The sequence below is a fragment of the Saccopteryx leptura genome, chromosome 1 (genome assembly GCF_036850995.1).
Source record: "Saccopteryx leptura isolate mSacLep1 chromosome 1, mSacLep1_pri_phased_curated, whole genome shotgun sequence".
Classification (NCBI taxonomy): Eukaryota; Metazoa; Chordata; class Mammalia; order Chiroptera; family Emballonuridae; genus Saccopteryx; species Saccopteryx leptura.
This window is the reverse complement of record NC_089503.1, coordinates 216,411,036-216,432,381: the sequence shown is the minus strand read 5'-3', so window position 1 is coordinate 216,432,381 and position 21,346 is coordinate 216,411,036. Positions and strand designations below refer to the sequence as shown.

Below are 21,346 nucleotides of genomic sequence, written 5' to 3'. Positions count from 1 at the left end.
TTCCCAGGCTTCAGAAAGATAAAACTGTGAAAACGAATCCTATGTGTTACTTGAAAGTACTGATTCCAGCCACATAGAGAAGAATAAGTTCTTCCAATAATTTTACAAACTGTTAGAACACATAAAACATTGCTAATTAGGGCATTTTAACCAAATCTATGAATACCAAAGCAAAAAGCAATTGCTTACAAAGTGCTTACTATATATATCTGTGTGTGTGCGCGCGCACAAGACACTGACTTGTACTTAGAAATGGAATAGGGCAAGAAAAAATTAAGACATTCTCTCTACTCCAAGGAATGAGTGAAGATAAATATATAAAGTGTAACTAATGCCACCATACAATATAATCACTAAAGGAGGAACATGGACATTTCACAATTAAAAGAAGTCAGGGGGGAGGCTGGAAAGAGGATATAAATACAGTTAATGAATATCTACTATGGACAAAAATTAGCTCTTTTATCCTCACAAACGTGTTGAGGTAGACAGTATGAAATTCCTAGTTACATTCTTTTAGAAATTAAGGGCCCAAGAGGTTAAGAATCTTCCCAAAATGCCTCTTATTACACTATTTTGAAGCTTAAACCTGACAACTCCTCATCAAGCCCCAGAAAAATAACCCTTCTTCCATGTAACCGAGCGCTGCCCTTCCTCCGCAATCCTCTCTGGTCAGTCCTCTGGTCTTGGCCAATGGCTTTCTTTATTTTTAGTTTTTTAAAATTACACCTGACATACAACAGTATATTAGTTTTGGGTGTACAACACAGTGTTTCACCATATATACATAAATATCACAGAGTGATCACCCCAATAAGTCTAGTAACCATAGTCATTATGATATTATTGCCTACATTCCCGATGCTGTCCATTACATCCCTGTGACTTACTTTATACCTGGAAGTCTGTATTCCGTAATCCCTTTCCGTTTCTCCCACCTCTGCACCCCCTTCTCTCTGGCAACCACCAGTTTGTTCTCTGCATCTACGAGTTAGGTCCCAGATGCCTCTCCTTCCTTCAAATGTCTATACCGTAATCCCTCCTCTTCCCTCTGCCACAATCCTTCCCCGACACCCCCCTCATCCGTGAGCCTGGACAATTCCTCCAAATCCAGCTTACGGCACTGGTCCTCGGGGAAGCCCCGAGTCGCTGGGGTTTCAGCGGCCCAGGAGGAACAAAGGAGTGGAACAGAATGCGCCCACGGTAGATCCAGGCCCGGGTCCGGCATGAAGTCTACTTGCTCAGAAAAGCCCTTGTGGCTTCAACTACGCCCTGAATGCAGACGAGGCAATTCCTCCCTCCGTTCAACTGCCCCATTGGACCACAGTGTCAAACGCAGAGGCCCAGCCAGCACCAGTGCTGATTCACCAGAGCTGCAGTGAACCCTGGAAGCTGCACTTTCAAGAGGCACCCCTGGTGGTCCTGATATATGTCATCAGGTCTGCCACTGACCTTTCAGTTTCCCTGACAGTCTTTGTTTTCTAAGCATATACCTGACAGTGCAATTCCTGGCAGAACTCTGACCTCTTACGTCCAACCAACTGCTGAATGTGACAACTACATTTGCTAAATCACTCCGATGTATCCATGCTGTCTGATCGCATCTGTATCATACCAAACCAGCAACGGCCCCTGTGGAAGCCCCCACCCCAGAAAGAATTCCAGGCTCCTTCCCACAAAGGCACCCCACATGTGGCCCAGCCCCCACTCTCTATTTACCTTTCTAAGCCTGCTACTCTGCTGTCCACGAGCCTCTTACTTTTGAGGGAAAGAATTTAATTTATCAAAATAATAAGCATGTAAGTAATACTATCAAGGTTCTTCAGAGGCTCAGAAAAAACAGAAACACAAATGAGAAAGTGAGAAAGAATGAAAATCACAGGTTTTTTCCTAAAGTTTGGAAATTCTCGAAGCTCTAGGAAAATGAAGACATCTGTCAGCTCAATGTCAGTGCGGGTTGAAATAAAGGGAACCGGTCATAACCCGAATGGCCACTGTAAGAGAGCATGGGAGAAGAGGCTCCCTGTGGCTGGGTCTTTGTAATGGATGTGTAAATCCCAGAATCATAAAGCAGCTCAGATCCAGTGCTCCAATTTCACAGGCCACAGTCCTGGCTCCTTATAACAAGGACCTGGATCTGATAGAAAACACGAAGGCAATGCTTCATCTCACTAAGTTGTCCAAAGTCAGACAGGAGTACACATGCAGGGAAGTGAATTAAGTATTCGATTTATCCGTGCTTCACTAGGTCTCTTAACAAAGAGAAATTCAACCGCCAGAAAGCCTGTTTGTGGAACAAACTCAGTACTCAGTTTCCCTCAAGTCCGCTGAGTTGGCCGCAAAGTCCCAGAGCCCTGGGTCACCCTGGGGGCTCTAAAGAGAATGCCTGCCAGCTTTTCCATGAGGAAAGCTGCACTGAAATTTAATCCGGAAGCAACACAAACATTTATCAACAAGTGAACAGATCAACAAATTCAGTTTATCTAGATAATGAAAGACTACCTCGCAACAAAAAGAAAATGAGCTCAGGGTACACCCAACACGATGAATTTCAAAAGCATTATGCTAAATAAAGAAGCCAGGCTGAAAAGACCATATACTGTATGATTCCATGTATATAAAATGCTAAAAGAAAAGAAAAGAAAACAAAAAACCCAGACAGACCTAGAGTGATAAAAAGTGGCTCAGTGGCCGTCATGGGCCAAGGAGGAACAGGGATGGATTGCAAAGAGGTGCAAAGGAATTTTGAGAGGAGACAGCAACCTAGGATGGCAGTAGTTCCACAACTGTATACATTGTGTCAAAACTCAACAGACCGTATTGTTGAAATCAGTGAGCTTTGTTACATGTAAATTAGACACCAGTGAAGCGTATGTTTTAAGTGGAGGCCAGCGTGACAATGGAAGATGGGAATATCTTCATAAAGCATGAACAAAAAGTGACCCAGACCGCAGTCCAACACTACGGATTCCCCTAAGATTCCCGCTTAGGCACTGAGTTCCCGTTTCAAAGCAGGGCGGGAATATGCAGATAAGGAAGGAAATCCCACCCTGTGGGCATAAACAAACAACCACATCTTTGACCCAGAGGATGTGCACTGCATCCTGAAGTATTTCACTGGACAACACTCAGCGGTGCGGTCAAGCAGCATAAATGACTCTTAGACTTTACATACCTATCGCCTTTCATGAATAAAATGATTCAGACAATCGTGTTACCTCGTGTTTCGACTGCACTGATGCATTTTCTGAGAATTGTGAATCCCATCTGATCCAACTGTGCACCTAAAAGAAACAGTTGTAAAATATATCAAGGGCACAATTTATTCCTTACGTTTCTCTTCCTTACAAAACAGGAAAAATTATTTGAACTCCTTTAATTTTTATCTTCCTATTAAAAAAAGAAAGCTAAAAGCTATGTATTTCCAACTGAAATAATGTAAATGAAAATTTCATATATCAATATTTAGAGGAGTGCTTACTGGAATATTAGGACAACTATCAATATCAATAATTTACAAATCAATTTATAATTTAAAATTATTCCTATATTCATAAATATAATTTACATTAAACAGAGGAAAAAAAGTGATAAAAATCTTTAGGGGAAGCTGTCTATAAAAATTGTTAAGATACATTTTGCCAAAGTTACAACAACGGCTCAGTTTTTTTAAATTATATGAGTGAAGGTTGTAAAATTACTTGATAGTTGGAGAAATAACGCATACTGTTTTTTAAAACCTAAGGAAAAATATTGGCCCAGGCCGGTTGGCTCAGTGGTAGAGCGTCGGCCTGGCATGCAGGAGTCCGGGTTCGATTCCCGGCCAGGGCACACAGGAGAAGCGCCCATCTGCTTCTCCACCCCTCCCCCTCTCCTTCCTCTCTCTCTCTCTCTTCCCCTCCCCCAGCCAAGGCTCCATTGGAGCAAAGATGGCCCAGGCGCTGGGGATGGCTCCATGGCCTCTGCCTCAGGCGCTAGAATGGCTCTGGTTGCAACAGAGCAACACCCCAGATGGGCGGAGCATCGCCTCCTGGTGGGCATGCCGGGTGGATTCCAGTCAGGCGCATGCGGGAGTCTGTCTGACTGCCTCCCCGTTTCCAACTTCAGAAAAATATTAAAAAAAAAAAAAAACCCAAAAAACAAAAAACCTAAGGAAAAATATTTAAGGAACACTTTTTAAAAATATTATTTGATATTATTTGAGTCATGAGCTTCAAAAAGAATTTCATATTTTATACAATGCTCTAAGCACTATAAAATAATATTTTATTATTTTCACAACAAATTTAAAACAGATGATTCATGTAGCAGAAAAGATTATTGTGAATATAATTTTATTTTTTCTCTAATTCGGACTCTTGCCCATGGACTAGGCTAGCATATTGGAGCACCCTAACAAAAGACAATTCCTGTTTCAAAATGAAAACAGGAAAAGCACATACTTTAGTCTGTATTTAGAACGAGGGGACACTGATACTCCTGGCTCTCCTCAGGGACAGCATGAACTGTTGCAGGAAAACAACCTCAATGGAGGAGACACTCAGACAATTAACGAAGGAAGGAGAATTTATTACTAGCTGGCGGAGCACGTGAGGCCAGTAGCACCAAAGCACGAGCTCCCCGAATCAGATTTCCTTACAGGTCATATACCTATGCAGTATCCAAGCAATGGGTGCATGATTCTTTTGTTTAAGGTTTCCCAGGACTCAAGGAGAGGGGGTTTCGGTGGGGTCACGAAGGGGAAGGGGTTTCCAGATCACTGGTCGTAGCTACATACAGATCCTGCTTTTCTTGCTTTGTGTTGCAAGCAGCTCTAAGCAACCATTTAGAGAACTATGGGATGTAGTTATTTTATAACTGGCGGACTTGGTTATCCCTGCTGGTTCTTCTCTCTTGTATTCTTCTGGGTTCTGCCCCCTCAAGGGAGAAGGGAGGCTTGCCCCTCCTCAGAACAATCCATGAATATAAACTTTGTAGGTTTAATGCTAAGCCTGAAGAGAATTTTAATGAGGAAAGTTGTGCAGTGGTTTGCTATTTAAGGATCCACTATTCACAACCTTTTATAAAATGCAAGTGTTTCTTTCTACTTGGCCAAATGTTTTTTTAAAGGCATCTTTACATTTCTCAAAAAAAGAAATGAGGGAGGAAGAGAAAGGGGAAAGTAGGTAAAAAGAGAAGAGAGAGAAGAAGGAAGAAAGGAAGGGAGGGAAAGAGGGAGGAGGGTGAGGGAAGAGGGAGGAGGGAGGAAGGAGGAGGGAGAGGGAGGGAAAGGAGGAAGACAGAAGAGAAGGAGAAGGAGGGACAGAAAGAGGTTAAGAATAAGCTCCAGTATACCTGCAACCTTGTGGGGCACACTGTCAATCTCCAGTGCCAGGCTGGAAGAGATGTCTCTTATTCAAGCACTGGCTCAAGTGATACGCACACCATGATAATTTTGAAATTGTGTGTTGTACAGCATAATGTTTCCCAACTGTGGACATGTGATGAATGTAGCCTTAATCTCTCCAAAGATAGCACAAGTCAATTCATCAAGAACCTAGCAAAGCTGGTCATATCTTGGGTCTATCTCAGTAAAAATCCAGACTACAGAGCCGAGTAGTACTTGACTCAGCTCTAGTGCTTACAGTGCATGTGAAAATCATTCCCTGAGAACAGCTGAATACGTTTGGCTACTGTTATTTTCTAAGGTGCAATGACAGACTATTTGCATAGCCACACTCAGAGACTTTAAGGATAAAGGATGTGAACAATGGGGGGGGGGTGCACACAGGGGACGTGATAAGCAGCTCCTACCAATAGAAACTTACAATTAAAGAGGCTGAAAGACACATGCCTAAAATTAGTGTTCATTTATGGCTGTACGAATAAAAATCAGAGTGAATTACAGAGAACATATTTTGGGTTTTGTAGAGAAAGTAATGATAGGGAAAGAACTTTTTTTAAATGCTCAGAGATGGTTCAACGAGGGTCACAACAGTCCAGGTCCTCAGGAGAAGAGACAGAACACAACTGGAGGGTGAGCACAGAGAGGGCGCACAGGGTGAGCACCAGCAAGCTGACATCGGCAATGAAAACAAAGACACTCACAGGAGAGGGAGAGAAACAATGTTATAAATTAGCACTTACTTCCTTCCGGTCTTGGGATGATGGCTCTATTAAAACTATGGAACAGCTAGTAAGAGAGAAAAAACAGGAAACATTTTTAACAAATCAATAAAAATGATTCTAGTAGGCACACCCCAGTCCATGCAAAAAGTCCACTGCTATTGGTGAATTACCGTCACATGTTCTAGTGTAAAAGACGGTTCACTCTGCACTGTCTCTCACCAAGGGAGCAAAGTGAGATGAAGGGACGGTGATTCTTAGGGAACTTACTGAAAGTTCATGCAAACAGGAAATGTTCAGCCTTACAACTTCAGAATGACAAACTGCTCTATCTTAGAAATCCATACCATGAGGCTATTTTTTTCAACACTATTTCTAAAATCTGGTTTCTACTTAATTAAGAAAGAGATGACTTCAGTCCAAAATTGAAACAACTACATCTGAGATAGGTGATCATCCCAGATGATCCCTCTAAGAATTCTAGTGCCTCCCCATTATTTGCAAGGCTTAAGTAGCACCTGAACAAAAAATATGCAGTATCTCAACTGTCGCCACATAAATACATAGCTGAATACAGTTACGTGCTGCTGAACAATGGGGGTCAATTCTGAGAAATGCATCATGAGGCGATCGTCGTCACGCGAACATGAACCCAGGCTCAGCAGCCCACGACAGTGATGAGAAGTCGTGCTACACTTCAGTATGACAGGCAGTGCACTAGGTTTGTTTACAAAGGCATCTGTGCTGACCTGAGATTAACATGTTACAAAGGCTATTATAGGTAACAGGACATTTTCAGCTCCATTATAATCTTATGGTGTATGTGGTATGTATAAAATATTTACAGGGCATGACTGTATATTCTTTCTGCAGACTTGCCTTTGTGTCTCTCGAATTAATTACTTGGCTCCTTAAAGAGGTCAAGGTTAGACTGCCTTTAGCAACAGATTTCTTTCTCAAGAACTTAGCCGTGTGATCTTTTTCTACGCAAACTCATTTTCCATAGCGCTTCTTTGAGTTTCTGGGGAGGTAAGTCCTAGTCACTGCACTGTCTTTTGTAGAGGATTAATAGAACTTGTTTTGGATCTCAGTAACTATTAATGTCGGGAGTACTCCTGACTCCCAACTAAATTTCAGAGACAAATTAAGAATATACAGACAAGCCTTGGCTGGGTTGCTCAGTGGCTAGAGTGCTGTCCTGGCAAACCAAAGTCACGCTGGTTTGATCCCCAGTTAGGGCACATATGAGAAGCAACCAATGAGTGCACAACTAAATAGAACAACTAAATGGAATAACACATTGATGCTTTTCTCTCTTTCTCTCTCTCTCTTCTCAAATCAATGGGAAAAAATAAAGACTCTACAAACAGAACTAAAACTACAGGGACTAAATGCTGATAAATATAATAAAATGAAACATAAATCTGACCACTACTTTTTCCCTATGAGGGTGACAAAGTCTCCTGTATTGGATCTGCTTTTAATATCTATAACTTGGGTTTTCATTTCTGAAACAGCACATCGAGAGTGCCGCACGCACTGCTGCCCACCCCCATGCCCTGACTTGCTATGTTCTCACCAATGTGCCCCCTTACAGCCAATAACACTGTCCATGTCGGCAGCTCTAAGCTGACACCTCTCTGGTGACTTATCTACGATGCCTCCTCCCCTTGGCAAACCACTCCCCCTTCTTTTTAACAACACTGCTAGAATGGCAAGTGCTTTCCAGAGAAGCCCATCAGGTACCTGCACTGGCAGTTCATTCAGAGTCAGAATACTTGGAAGGAGAGTTTATTTTTCCAATTGGTTCTATGCTTTTTTCTATAATCATCCGCACTACATCCCCAATTCAACACATGAGCTGCCCAACGCTCAACTTCCCAAGGCCGGCAGTGCACTGGACTGAAAGTCATGCTAGAATGGATGTCTGTGCCTCTGGGTCTATAAATCCCTGACTTAAGTGTATTCCTCAAACCGATCTGAATACAGAGGTCCATTTAATAAGGCCGCATAGTACTGCACATAGTACTCAGTGAGGCTAAATCACAAATTGTTACATGGAGCAACATAACTACAGCAGTCACGTACAGTATCACCTGCCCTGCCTCACAGCGACTGTATCACCTCCACTGAGCTCAGCATGGTTGTGCTCTGCACCCAAAGTCCTTCAGGTAGGAGAGAAGAACGGAGAATGCAGAGGACTATCTCCAGCAAAGCAAATCTGAGAGGCAGTCGTGAAAAATCAAACATGAAAACAACTGCTACACCTGTCTCGTGTGCACGGCTGCCACCTCAAGCCAGATGACTAGAGAACTGAATGCTCTCCAGAGTAATTCAAGCACCAGTTTCAGCCGGAAACCTTTCTTCTTAAATTCCACAAAATAAAAATGACATTAAAATGAACATGCATCGACTCCAAAGGATGTGAAAGAAAACTCAAACACTGATGACTCTTACAGCTTCTTTGCCACCCAGGGCTTCCAGCCACTGCTTCCGCTCCTCTTCCGAGAACGCCTGCATGGTCAGGGAGACGCCGGGCCTGGAAGACACCAGAACAGTCTGTTACCCCTCGGCGGCTAAATACAAGCTTTCTTCTTCTATTATCTAGTGTGCTATTTTGGGTTTTATGTTATTTTTAATTATTTAAGATAAAATACACATCATCACCTGGACCATCTTGGCTATGTTAACTGTGCCACTCAGCGGGGCTGAGGACGTCACTGAGCCATCTCCAGAACGCTCCCGACGGACAGCTCCCAGTTCCCTTGCCTGCCCGACGCCACACCACCACCCTGGCTCTCTGGGTCGATGAGTCTGACTGCTTCAGGTAATGCTTGGCATTCCTGTAACTCTTTGCACACAAAGGAGGGGACGGGGCTGGGGGCTCCCAACTGCCTCATGAGATAGGGGCTGACCACCAAGGAAATCGATCATGTGATTGGAAAACTGGAATTTGCAGCTCCACCCTCCCCCACCCTTCTTGGGAAGGGAGAGGGGCCGGAGATTTAGTTCAATTACCAATGGCCAAGAATCTAATCAATCATTTGGCACCCAATGAAGCCTCTACCAAAAATAAATAAATAAATAAAATAAAATAAAATAAAATAAAATCCTTAGGATTTAGTTTCTAAATTGGTGATCACATGGAGGCCCCAGGAGGGTCTCATGCCAAGAAAGAACATGGAAGCTGCAACCCTCTTCCCCATACCTTGCCCAATATATCTCTTCCTCTGGCTGTTCATTCATGTCCTTGGAAATATCCTCTTCTGTAATTGGCAATAGTAAACTGCTTCCCTGAACTCTGAGACATCCCAATATACTATTACTGAACCCGAGAGGGTCACGATAACCCTTAGTTTATACACAGCCAGTCAGCCAAAAGCACAGGTGACAACCGGGACTTGCAAATGGCGTCCAAAGTGGGAGAGGGCGGTCCTGAGGGGCGGAGCCACTCATCTGTGGGGGCTGCACTCGCTCTGGTTAGTGTCAAGCCATTAATAACTTCCCTTAACCAACGGTGGTTTCTCGAATTTGTACATTTGATGAAAAGTATTAAAAGTAAACTTTTCTGTCAAGGAATTAAAAGACACAACACTCCAAAACATGAAAAACTGGCAATGAAATCTGAGGGCTGAAATGGAAAGTAAATATTAATTCCCATTTGATGCTGAATATACTGTTTAAAAGTCATCGTTCCTATAATAGTGCTTCACCTCATTTTTAACTATTGGATCATCTTTTTTCAACCAAAGAAAGCTGCAAGAATCAACTATAATTCAATAAGCAGTACAATTTTTATAAGAGTATAAGGCTCCAAAAACACTCTGCCAAGTATGACTAAGCAGTGCTCCCAACACTCACTCCCACGGGCATTATGCTTCCTCCCCACATGACGGTTGTGAAGCAGAAGGGACGCTATTTGCTTCAACTTCACTATAAAATAACTACAGTTGCAAGTGACAGGCACATGTCCATGACCATTTCTCCAGACTCTGAATTTTCTGAAAGAAAAAAAAAAATCAGCACTAATCCCCCGACCCTACCCCCGAACAGCAGAACGGCTCTCCGTCGCCTTGTCTTGGTCCGGCCTTACCACCAGCTCGGCACGGGCAGCACAGAACCCAGTTCCACCTCCCCTGCTGCTACACACATATCCTTTTGCAGCAAGAACCAAAGTAAAATGCCCAGACAATCAAGCTGTTTTCAGAAGTTCCTTGACTGGGACGCGAAGATACTGGCCCTTATTCTTAGAAACCCACACTGCGTCGTCAGGGGAGTTAATTAAAATTGTGAGAAAAGACTTCAGATGGCACAGATGTTTTTCTTTACATGAGTTAAGTGATAAAACAATATTTACCCATGGGGGGTGGTCCTCAGGTCTGCAAGAACACTCTATTCTTGTAATATGTATATATTACACACATACTTGTATATATATATACACACACACACACACACACAGACCTTTCTAAAAGTTATAAGTATTCAAGCGTATAATATTTAATTTAAATGAACTGAAGTACAAAATGTAAAATAAGATCTTATAGCAAATGCATAATAGAAGGTCGACAGTTTTTCTAATCCAGGAATGGCAGAACTAGCAGAGATGACGGCATTCAAGATCAACAATGGGAAGAGAACTCAGGGTTTACAAACATTCAGTTCAACAGATGCTGAGTGATTGTCTACTGTGCTTCAGGTCTGGCACCAGAGGGGCAAGAATCAGTTACTGGGCGCCTTCCCACAAGCTGGGCACTGGGCAGGGGAAACCACCCACAAAGGACTTACAGTCTAGTAGAGAAAGTAGAAGGTAAACAAATTACAAATAACACATTCATGTCAATTATACAGAGCATTGTAAAGGAATCAGATAATGGTAAATGAGTCAAGCGAGCTACCTAGGAGGACAAGAAGAAATGATAAGAACATCAAAAGATGCATGTCCAAATCTAAAAGCAATTAGCTTCAAATATCCTGAATTGCTGCGGTCAAGAAGACATATCTGTGAGCTGACTTAGCTGCCAGTGTCGGCAGGCAGCATCAGCACCTCAAGGCGCAATGAGAGTAAGAAAGAGAAAGTACTGACCTAACCCTGGAGCTAGGCTTCGCTGGGGAAGGGACAGTTCACCTGAGGCCTGGAGGATGCATGGGCAGTGTCAAAGCAATAGGCCAGAGTTGTCCTCTACGCCAAGAAGGCAACCGGAGAGAAAGAACGCACTCAGGAGACACTGGGATCAGCCTCATCACGTACCAGTCACAGAGAGCACAAGGGAGAGCTGGAGAGGTAGCCGAGGGCCCAGCCACTCCGGGGCCTCCCTGGACATGCGAAGGATTTGGTTTATCCTAAACATTGCTGCAGGTTTTCAGTAGGAGAACTGCATGATCAGATTGCATGTGTACATAAACACTAGCTGCTGGGGGGACAACAGACTGACTGAAGATAGGCAAGTGTTGGGGACAAAGAACTCATCAAAAAACTGAGAGGATGAGACAGAATGGCAAAGAAACGAATGTACTTGAGAAACATTCAAGAGGGGCTTCTAGACGGACGCTATGGGCAAGAAAATACTGAGTCAGAAAACTGTCACTCACAGAATAAAAGGCAGATTGATTACAATACAGCAGGGGTCAGGAACCTTTTTGGCTGGGAGAGCCATGAACGCCACATGTCTTAAAATGTAATTCCATGAGAGCCATACAACGACCCATGTACCTTATGCATTATCCAATAAAAATTTGGTGTTGTCCCAGAGACAGCTGTGATTGGCTCCAGCCACCCGCAACCATGAACATGTCGGATAGGAAATGAATGGAATGTAATACATGAGAATGTCTTATATTTTTAATGTTATTTCTTTTTTATTAAAGATTTGTCTGCAAACCAGATGCAGCCATCAAAAGAGCCACATCTGGCTCGTGAGCCATAGGTTCCGACCCCTGCAATATAGCATCAGTAACTAGTGAAGGAATTCCATAAAATCCAAAAACATCTGCAGCCAATGAGAACGTAGTATGTTTATATTCACAGAATTGGACACTTACGAGCCTGATGAAACTTGTTGTGCTTTTTAGTCACTTTTTCCATTTTCCCCTCGGGTTTTCTACTGATACGTGAGGGGAAACAGCATTCACAGGTAGATGTCTAGGTAGTCTCAACCCAGTGACACACAGAGCAGCAGAGACACACGATGGGTAAGAGAAAGAATGACTGCAGCTGGTAACTTGGAACCCAAGGAACAAAAGTGTTGAATAATGAAAAATTTAGAGAGTCATGAAGTAGAATTATACACACGGAGGTTAAGGAAAAAAGCAACCGGCAAGCTTCGGCTGAAACAGTCATATTATGTGAGGATAAAACAGCAGTGTGGCATAAAAACTAAAGCATTAATATTATAGGACTTGCCTCCAAGCACAAGGACTCAGATCTGAGCCACCCAGCCCCCTTTGGAATCTAATAGAGCAAACAGACTTGCGGAGAGATGAGAGATTATGTAGCAATATATCACCTACCAGAAAAGAATTCTATTTCTACTTACATTTTGACAAATAACAACACGGTAACTCAAAACAATTCCACTTTTGAGAATTAATTCTTCACAACACACAAGCTGCAAAACTCTTCACACGTGCAACATTTTGTTTCAAGGGATCAGCCACTAGTAACATACAACAGAGACGGCTCACACTCACTTCTTCCTTACTGAGCCCCTAGTTCTAAAACGCCAGTCTAGGAAAAATGAGACGGAGTGCGCTCAACACGTTCTCACCATTTTAAATTTCTCAAGTTTCTTTCTTTTTTTCAATAGCAATAGCTAGGAAATCGTGAAGCAAAACTGAGTCTCTGGGAAACACTGGACACATTTTAAACTACAGTATTAACAGTATCTCATGGTTAAGCCAAACTATAAAAAAATGCCCTAGTTTCTGAAACAAAGACATGTGTTATTAATAAAATGTAATGACTATATAGGACAACATGGTAAATATAAAGACAGGAAAGAACAGAACATTTTTAAAACAAGGTGCTAGATTATCCACAATTACAGAAAGAAAAATAGTTCTCATATAGTCTTCAGTTCATAGAAAGCTAAGGTCACCACAATAGTCACTCCATTACAGCTTAGAATTGAGGAAGTTCTAATTTTGGGTTCTTGGAGTCAATATTACTGCAATGCATTACACTGGCCCAACTGAGGACATAGCTATTCTTTTGAGTAATAATTTATTTCTACCGAGCTAACATCTATCTGAGTATCTCATATGAACTACAGACATGGTGCTCAGCTCTGAATAATTAATCATGACAGTGAGGCAAAGCTGATTCTTGGTGAATACAAAGGCAACAGTATAAACTTCATGAAGAAAAAGTGGGCCACATAAAAGACAGAAACTTGACAGGATAGTCTGTCCTTCTTCACTTCAATCTGTAATTAGTATCTGTAGACCATAACTCAAATTTGAAGAAAGAAACACTGGCCCTGGCCAGTTGGCTCAGTGATAGAGCATTAGCCCAGCATGTGGATGTCCTGGGTTCAATTCCCTGTCAGATCACACAGGAGAAGTGCCCATCTGTTTCACCACCCCACCCTCTCTTCTTTCTCTCTCTCCCTCTTCCCCTCCTGCAGCCAAGGCTCCATTGGAGCAAGTTGGCACTGGGGCGCTGAGGATGGCTCCAGGGCCTCTGCCTCAAGGGCTAAGAGGAGCTCTTTTGCTGAGCAACAAAACAATGCCCCAGATGGGAAGAGCATCACCCCCTAGTGGACTTTCCAGGTGGCTCTCAGTAGGGAAGCATGCAGGAGTCTGTCTCTGCCTCCCCTCCTCTCACTGAATAAAAAATAAACAAAATAGAATAATAATATAAAATAAATAGTAAACAATTTCTTCTTCATCACTCTCAATCTGTTTTCATTCACTCATTAAAAAAATATGTACTACCATACTATGCACCAGCAACTGCCATAGGCTCACACAAGAGAAGCAGTCTAGGGAGCTATTATCTGTGTTCTACACTTGACCCCATGTACATTCATTCTCTCTCAACTGCAGTGTTTACAGTTTTATCGAAGCACATGGAAGACATGTGTTCTCCTTACATTCCACATGATAGCTCAATGAGCCTACAACTTAAGAAAATATACAAAAAATATGAGTGGAGACAAATATCCACAAGACATTTATGCTATGTCAATTAATGAGATATTATTGTAAACAGAGAAACTAAGAGGAAAAATCTAAGAAGCAGCTACCAACCTTAGAGTAGTAACAATCAGAAATATTCTAATGGTTTTCTAAGAGGAATGTTGAAAAGAAAAGAACCAAACCAACACATTACAAGTTCTACACTAAATTTTACTACAAGAAAGGGAAAGTGCCAAAGCCAAACCAAATACTTCTTAAACATTATAGAAATATAGATGCCACGATCAGTTTCTCATAAGGTTGCTGTAAAAAAAATTTAAGTACAAATCTATGAATCATACACTTTTCCAGAGATGATAAAAGTATGTTGTCTGATTCTACTAAGGGTAAAGACTTTATAGGAACTTCTGTCTTCTGTCCACCAAAAAGATGTTTCAAATAGCTCGAGAGAGCAATGATACAGTCAGAAGCATGATTATACCCTCTAATAAAAGTGAATTCAAAACATCAATGAATTAAAGAAGTGCCGCTTCTGCTTAGAGTGTAGTGAATTGTTAAGACAACATCCTTCTCACCCTTAGAAGAACATGTTGGGAAACCTATGTGATAGTAGTTTTTTTTAATGACCACCTGAGAATGAAGATGCAAAGAAATCTAATGAGTCCAAATGCAGAAAGTTACAACCCCTCTCTTTGGGAGGGAGGACACACACAAACACACAGGGCACACACGGCTGCTTTCAGCTTTTGTGAAGCAGAACAAAGGGGATGCCATCAGAGATGGGGAAATGAGTTCTAACAAAGTCTTAAATGTAGAGTAGGGGATGGTGAGCTGTCTTAGAACCCCTAGAAGTTGTAGATACAAGGAAAGCCTGACCCATCCTCCAACTCCTTCCCATGGGACTTCGTATCAACTGTTATTGTGGCAGTTTGAGAGCGGGGCTGAAAGTGACCCTGAGGTGTCCCTTCAGTCTCTACTGCTCTCTTACATTCAATATCTAGCATTCAACCAAAAAAAAAATTACAAGGCAGGCAAAGAAGAAAATGTAACCCAGCATCAAGAGAGGAAGCAGCCATGAGACCCACACCCAGAAATAACCCAAATCAGGGGGTAAAAATCCAACTGGAATCTAAAAACAACTGGAAGGATGTTAAAGGATCCAATGCAAAAAAATGGCCAACTTTCACAAACTAAAGGAAATTTCGGCAAGTAAATAGAAACTATTAGAGAGAGACAAAAGGATAGGCAAGAATGGAAAATAAAACCACAATGATGGAGACTTCAGGACACCTTTCATGTGCAATCCAACCAGTCCTGAGTCTACACCCACACCCATTCCCTTAATCTACTTCCAACCAAGCCAATACTTTCCTCGGGGCCAGGTACCAGACCACCAAAACCCAGCCCTTGAGCCCAGAATTTGCCAATCCTGACTCCTAAACAAAACCTGACATTGTCCCGTGTGGCCCTGAGTGGCATCATGGCATGTCTTCTCTTGGAAACAGAAAGTGATAAACTTTTCTTCCAATGGCATTAGCCTCACCATCCTGTCACTCACTTGCTTCCATAAATGAAAATCCTGCAGGTACACTTGAAACAAGTATCAAATAGTCTATCATGATGCTATCAGAATCCCAGAATGTGAAGAAAGAGAAAATGGAGAACTATTTGGAGAGATAATAGCTAAGACTTTCCAGAACTGATAAGACATCATCCACCACATACCCAAGAATTTCAATGAGCCCCAAGCAGGAGAAAACAAAGAAAACCACACTTAGACACACCATAAAATGGAAAATCTTGGAAGCAATAAAAGACTACATACAGGGGAACAATAAGAAAGATGGATGACTTGCCATGAGAAAAAATGGAGGCCTGAAAAAACCAATGGAATGACTTCTTTGAAGTGCTGGGGGAAAAAACTGTCAATGCAGAATTCCACATTCATCAAAAATGAAGACAAAATAAAGTCATTTTTAGACAGACAAAACATTAGAAATTCTTCTCCAGCAGACTTGCATTCTAAGAAATGTTCAAATTAATTTAGCCTAAGGAACTCATGGAAAATGGCACAAGATAAAAACTCAGTTCTGCAGAAAATAATGAAGAAAATCAGAATGAATAAAAAAATGTGTCGATATATAAAAGACAAAAAAATTACACACATACCTTCATATATGCATATTGTAAGTAAAATGTTATATTTGTTTAAAAGATTAGTGATTATTGATTTCATAAGTTAAAAGTTGTAATATATTATGAGGTTCATAGTATCGGCAGAATTAAAATATATCAAGGGCACAGAAACAAAAGAGTGGTAATTACAAGTCTTTTTGTGAGGTTCTTATATTGTTTATGAAAAGGTAGCTGCAATGATAATTTCAAAATGCACGTTATACTCTCTAGGATAACTACTAAAAATGCACATACAAAGAGGCATAATGAAAGATCAAATAGAGGAGATAAAATAGAATATTAAAAAAAACTGAATTCACTAAGAAGCAAAGGAAGAAGGGAAGAACAAAGAACAAAGAGGACAAACAGAAAACAAAACCAATATGGTGGGCATAAACCCATACAGATGATTGATTACACTATACATCAATGAACTAAAACCCTGAAGAAAAATCAAACACCAAAAAGTCTGGATTTTTTTCAAGCAGGACTCAGTTATATGCTGTTGATAGACAACAAATTTTAAACACAAAGATACTGACAGGTAAAAGGAAAATGAGAAAAGATATGCCATGTAAACACTGAACATAAGGCAAACGTGGCATTATTAATAGCAACCATGGTACATTTAAGATAAAGATTATTAGCAGAAACAAGAAATATTTCATAACGATGAGTAACTTCATCAAGAAGATATAACAATCATAAAATGTGTATGCACAAAAAATGTCAAATATTCAAGACATTAAGTCAAAACTGACAAAATTAAAGGGGAACAGGCAAGTATTAATCATAGAGATTTTTGCATCCCTAGCATAGTATTGGTAAATAATATCAGAAATCAAAACAATGAAGAAGATTTGAACAACACTATCAATCTACTTGATCTCACTGACATTTAGAGAACACAACAACAGGAACAGCAGAAAACTCATTGTTCTCAAGTGCACCTGGATCATTTACTCAATAGACCACATTTGGGGCAAGGAAACAAATCTAGTGAACTTTGAAGTACTGACAAAATACAGAGTCTGTTTTCCAATCAAAAGAGGATGAAAGCTGAAAAGCAATAATAATAATTACATAAAAAAATCTTCAATCATTTGAAAATTTTATAACGTATTTTAAACAACACGAGTTAAAATGCAACAGCTATGTCCTCATCACAGGCAAAATGTAAAAAGAAGTACAAAGAAAACACTACCCATCAAAATCTGTGGAATGCATGTTAAGCAGTACTTAGAAATTCATAAACTTAATGTCTACTTTCAAAAATGAAGTGGAAAATCAATCCTTCCATTTTAAGAAGTGATTAAAAGAAAAAAAATAAAACCTAAAGCTAATAAAAGTAAATAAAGATAAAAGCAAAAACCAATGATATATAAAGTGGACAATATGGTTTTTATCTGAAATAACAAAATTAATAAAACTCAAGGCAAGACTTAAAAAATTTTTAAATCTCCAGCATCAAAAAATGCAAAAATTATCATTACAGACTTACAGATATGCAAACCAGTGGCTATAATAAAGAAATTTATGCCAGTAAGTCAACATCTTAGCAGAAATAAATCCCTTGAAAAAACATAATTTATCAAAACTAACAAAAAAAAATGGAAATCTGAATGTCCCTTTAACCACTAAATAAACTGAACCTGTAACTTGTAAACTTTCCATACACAAAAAAATGTTCATCCCAAGATGGCTCACAGGCAAATTCTCACAAATATTTAAGAAAGAAAGAATAATAGCAATATTATTACACAGACACTTTCCTATAATAGAGCAAGATGGAAAACTTCCCATGTCTTCTGAAGCCACCATAATCTTGGTATCAACATCAAAAACAGTATAAAACAAGAACATAAATACAAATATCCTTAATCAAACATTAGCAAAATTAATACAGTAATATCCACCGAGGTTAATACAGCATGACCAAGTAGAGTTTGTGTCAGGAATGCAAGGTTAGTTTGATGTAGAAAATTCACCGCCACTCACCCATTAACAGATTTAAGAAAAATATTTAATGCTCACTTCAATTGATACTGACAATTTTTTTGTCAAAAGTCAACTTCTATTCATGAATAAAACTGAGACTATACAAAAACTTCCTCAACATGATAAAAGAGTCTACAAGCCTTGGCCAGCTGGCTCAGTAGAAAGAAAGTCGGCCTGGAATGTGGACATCCCAGGTACAATCCCCAGTCAGGGCACACAGGAAAAGCAACCATCCGCTTCTCTCCCCATCCCCCTTCTCACCCTCTTTTCTTCCTGCAGCCAGTAGCTCGACTGGTTCAAGAGCGTAGTCCCTGTTGCTCCTTGAAGCAACAGCCTCAGGCACTAAAAATAGCTAGATACTCAAGCATCAGCCCCATATGGGGCTGCTGGGTAAATCCTGGTTCGGGGCACATGAAAGAGTCTGTCTCCCTCCCTTCCGCTCACTTAAAAAAATAAAAATAAAAACAGCAAGCATCTACAATCATCAGCTAACACTGTACTTTAGAAGTGAAATGCTTTTCCCCTAAGATCAAGAATAAGGCAAGATGCCCAAAATCACCACTTCTATTCAACATATTATTGGAGGCCTTGGCAGTGCAGTAAGACCAGAAAAAGAAATAAAAGACATATAGATTGAAAAGAAAGCTGTATTTATTCACATATGATACCACTGTATACATGAAAAGAATCCTGAAGAAACCACAAAGACCTAATAAATGAACTCAGCAATATTATTGGAACAATAACCAACTGCATTTCTACACAGTAACAGTATATTGGAAAATGAAATAGAAAACACTACGTTTCAAAATAACATCTACACACATAAAATACATAGGGAAGTTTAACAAAAGATGTCCATGACCCTTATATTGAAAACCATAAAATATTACTGAGAGAAATTAAAGACTAAATAAGTGGAAAGTTATACTCATGATATGAATGTTCCATATTGATAATACTGGCCTGTAGCCATTGTGTGGAAATACACTGATTGTTGAAACAGGGAAATGCAAAGGATATAGAACTGCCAAGACAATTTTGAAAAAGAACAGAGGAGTCACACAACCTGCCTTGAAGACTTACTATAAAGCAACAGCAATAATGACAGTGTGTTTTGATGAAAGAACAGAACAGAGACTCTAGAAACAGATACAGACCTACACATACACAAAGAATTTGTAACAAAGGTGCCAACAATTCAATCACAGGGAAGTCCTTTTCAACAAACGGTGCGAGAAATACTGAATATCTGTATAAGAAAAAGTAACACCCAACCTCCACAAATCACATCATACTCATCCCAAAAATCTGCACACATCACAGACTAATTAAAAAGTTTTTATAAGAAAATAGCAAGAAATATCAATATCTTCGTCACTTTGGGCTAAAGATTTCTTAGAGTAAATAGCTCTACCAATAAAATGTTTAAATACTGATCATTTCAATTTCAGCAAAATTCTCTTCATCCAAAGACACTAAGTAGAAAATGAACGGGCAAACCACAGATCAGAGAAAACATTCAAATTAACAAAATTGATAAAACATTTCTATCCAGTTTACTTAAAACAATTCCTACAATTCAATAACAGAAAACCAACATAATTTTTTACCTCAATTTTTATTGACTTTATTGGGGTGACATGGGTTAATAAAATTATATAGGTCTCAGGTGTACAATTCACTAGTACATCATCTGTACATACTAGTACATACTAGTACATACACTGTATTGTGCATTCGCCACCCGAAGTCAAGTTGCCTTCCATCACCGTTTATCCTTTACTCTATCTCCCCTCTCCCCTCCCCTCCCTCTTGTAATCTCATGTTGTCTGTGTCTGTGAGGCTTTTTCTGTCTTTGCTTAATCCCTTCACCTTTTCTCACCCAGCCGAATTCTTTAAAATGAGCAAACTATCTGAATAGACACTTCACAACAGAAGAAATATAAAAGGTGAGCTCAGCGTCACTAGGCATGAGCTGCTAAAATGAACAAGAATAATCAGAAGTTGGGAAACAGGTGGAAAACTGGAACCCTCATACATTGTTGGTGGATGATAAAACTACTTTAGAAAAGTGTCAATTTCCTAAAAAGTCAAACATGTAGATACAAATAGGCACACATGCATACATATACTTACACAACTATACCCATGAACATATGTACACACACACACACACACACACACACACACACACCCGGCAATCTAACATACTGGTCCAAGAGAAATGAAAGCTCATATCCACAATTATTCATTACAGCTTTATTCAAAAGCTAAAAATGTTTCTATGATGCAGACCCCAATGTCCTTCAGCATGTATATATTTTAAGAACAAATTCAGACTAATGTGGGCCCTGGCCGGTTGGCTCAGAGGTAGAGCGTCAGCCCAGCATGTGGAAGTCCCAGGTTTGATTCCCAGCCAGGGCACACAGGAGAAGCACCCATCTGCGTGCAGGGGTCTCAAACTCGCGGGCCACATGCGGCCCACCGAACAATTTTGTACTGATTTTTTTTTGTTTTCAACTGCAGTGAGAAAAGTGTTGCGTAACAGTTGCCTTTTGTAGACCTAGTGCGGCCCACCGAACGGCTGTGATCTTGCTCTGCGGCCCACATGCTGAGTTGAGTTTGAGACCCCTGTACACCCTTCCCCCTCTCCTTCCTCTCTTTCTTCCTCTGCCCCCGCCAAGGCTCCATTGGAGCAAAGTTGGCTCACACACTGAGGATGGCTCCATGGCCTCCACCTCAAGTGCTAGAATGGCTCGGGCCACAAGGGAGCAATGCCCCAGATGGGCAGAGCATTGCCCCCTGGTGGGCATACCAGGTGGATCCTGGTCGGCGCATGCAGGAGTCTATCTGACTGCCTCCCTGCTTCTAACTTCGGAAAAATACAAAAAAAAAAAAAATTCAGACTAATGGCAATGCAGATTTC

The 21,346-nt window shown here is 40.6% G+C and overlaps 1 protein-coding gene across 2 annotated transcripts in view; it reads right to left on the bottom strand.

Moving 5' to 3' along the window:
- The window catches only part of ARHGAP10 (Rho GTPase activating protein 10), a 283,692-nt gene that overhangs the window by 122,583 nt on the left and 139,763 nt on the right, over positions 1 to 21,346 (bottom strand). For both annotated transcript variants that reach the window (XM_066386249.1, XM_066386238.1), the window contains exons 11-13: positions 8,563 to 8,644; positions 6,127 to 6,172; positions 3,219 to 3,284 (exon numbers count right to left, since the gene is read on the bottom strand). In XM_066386249.1, the coding sequence (XP_066242346.1) occupies positions 3,219 to 3,284; positions 6,127 to 6,172; positions 8,563 to 8,644 (194 nt within the window). The remainder of the gene's footprint in view (positions 1 to 3,218; positions 3,285 to 6,126; positions 6,173 to 8,562; positions 8,645 to 21,346) is intronic.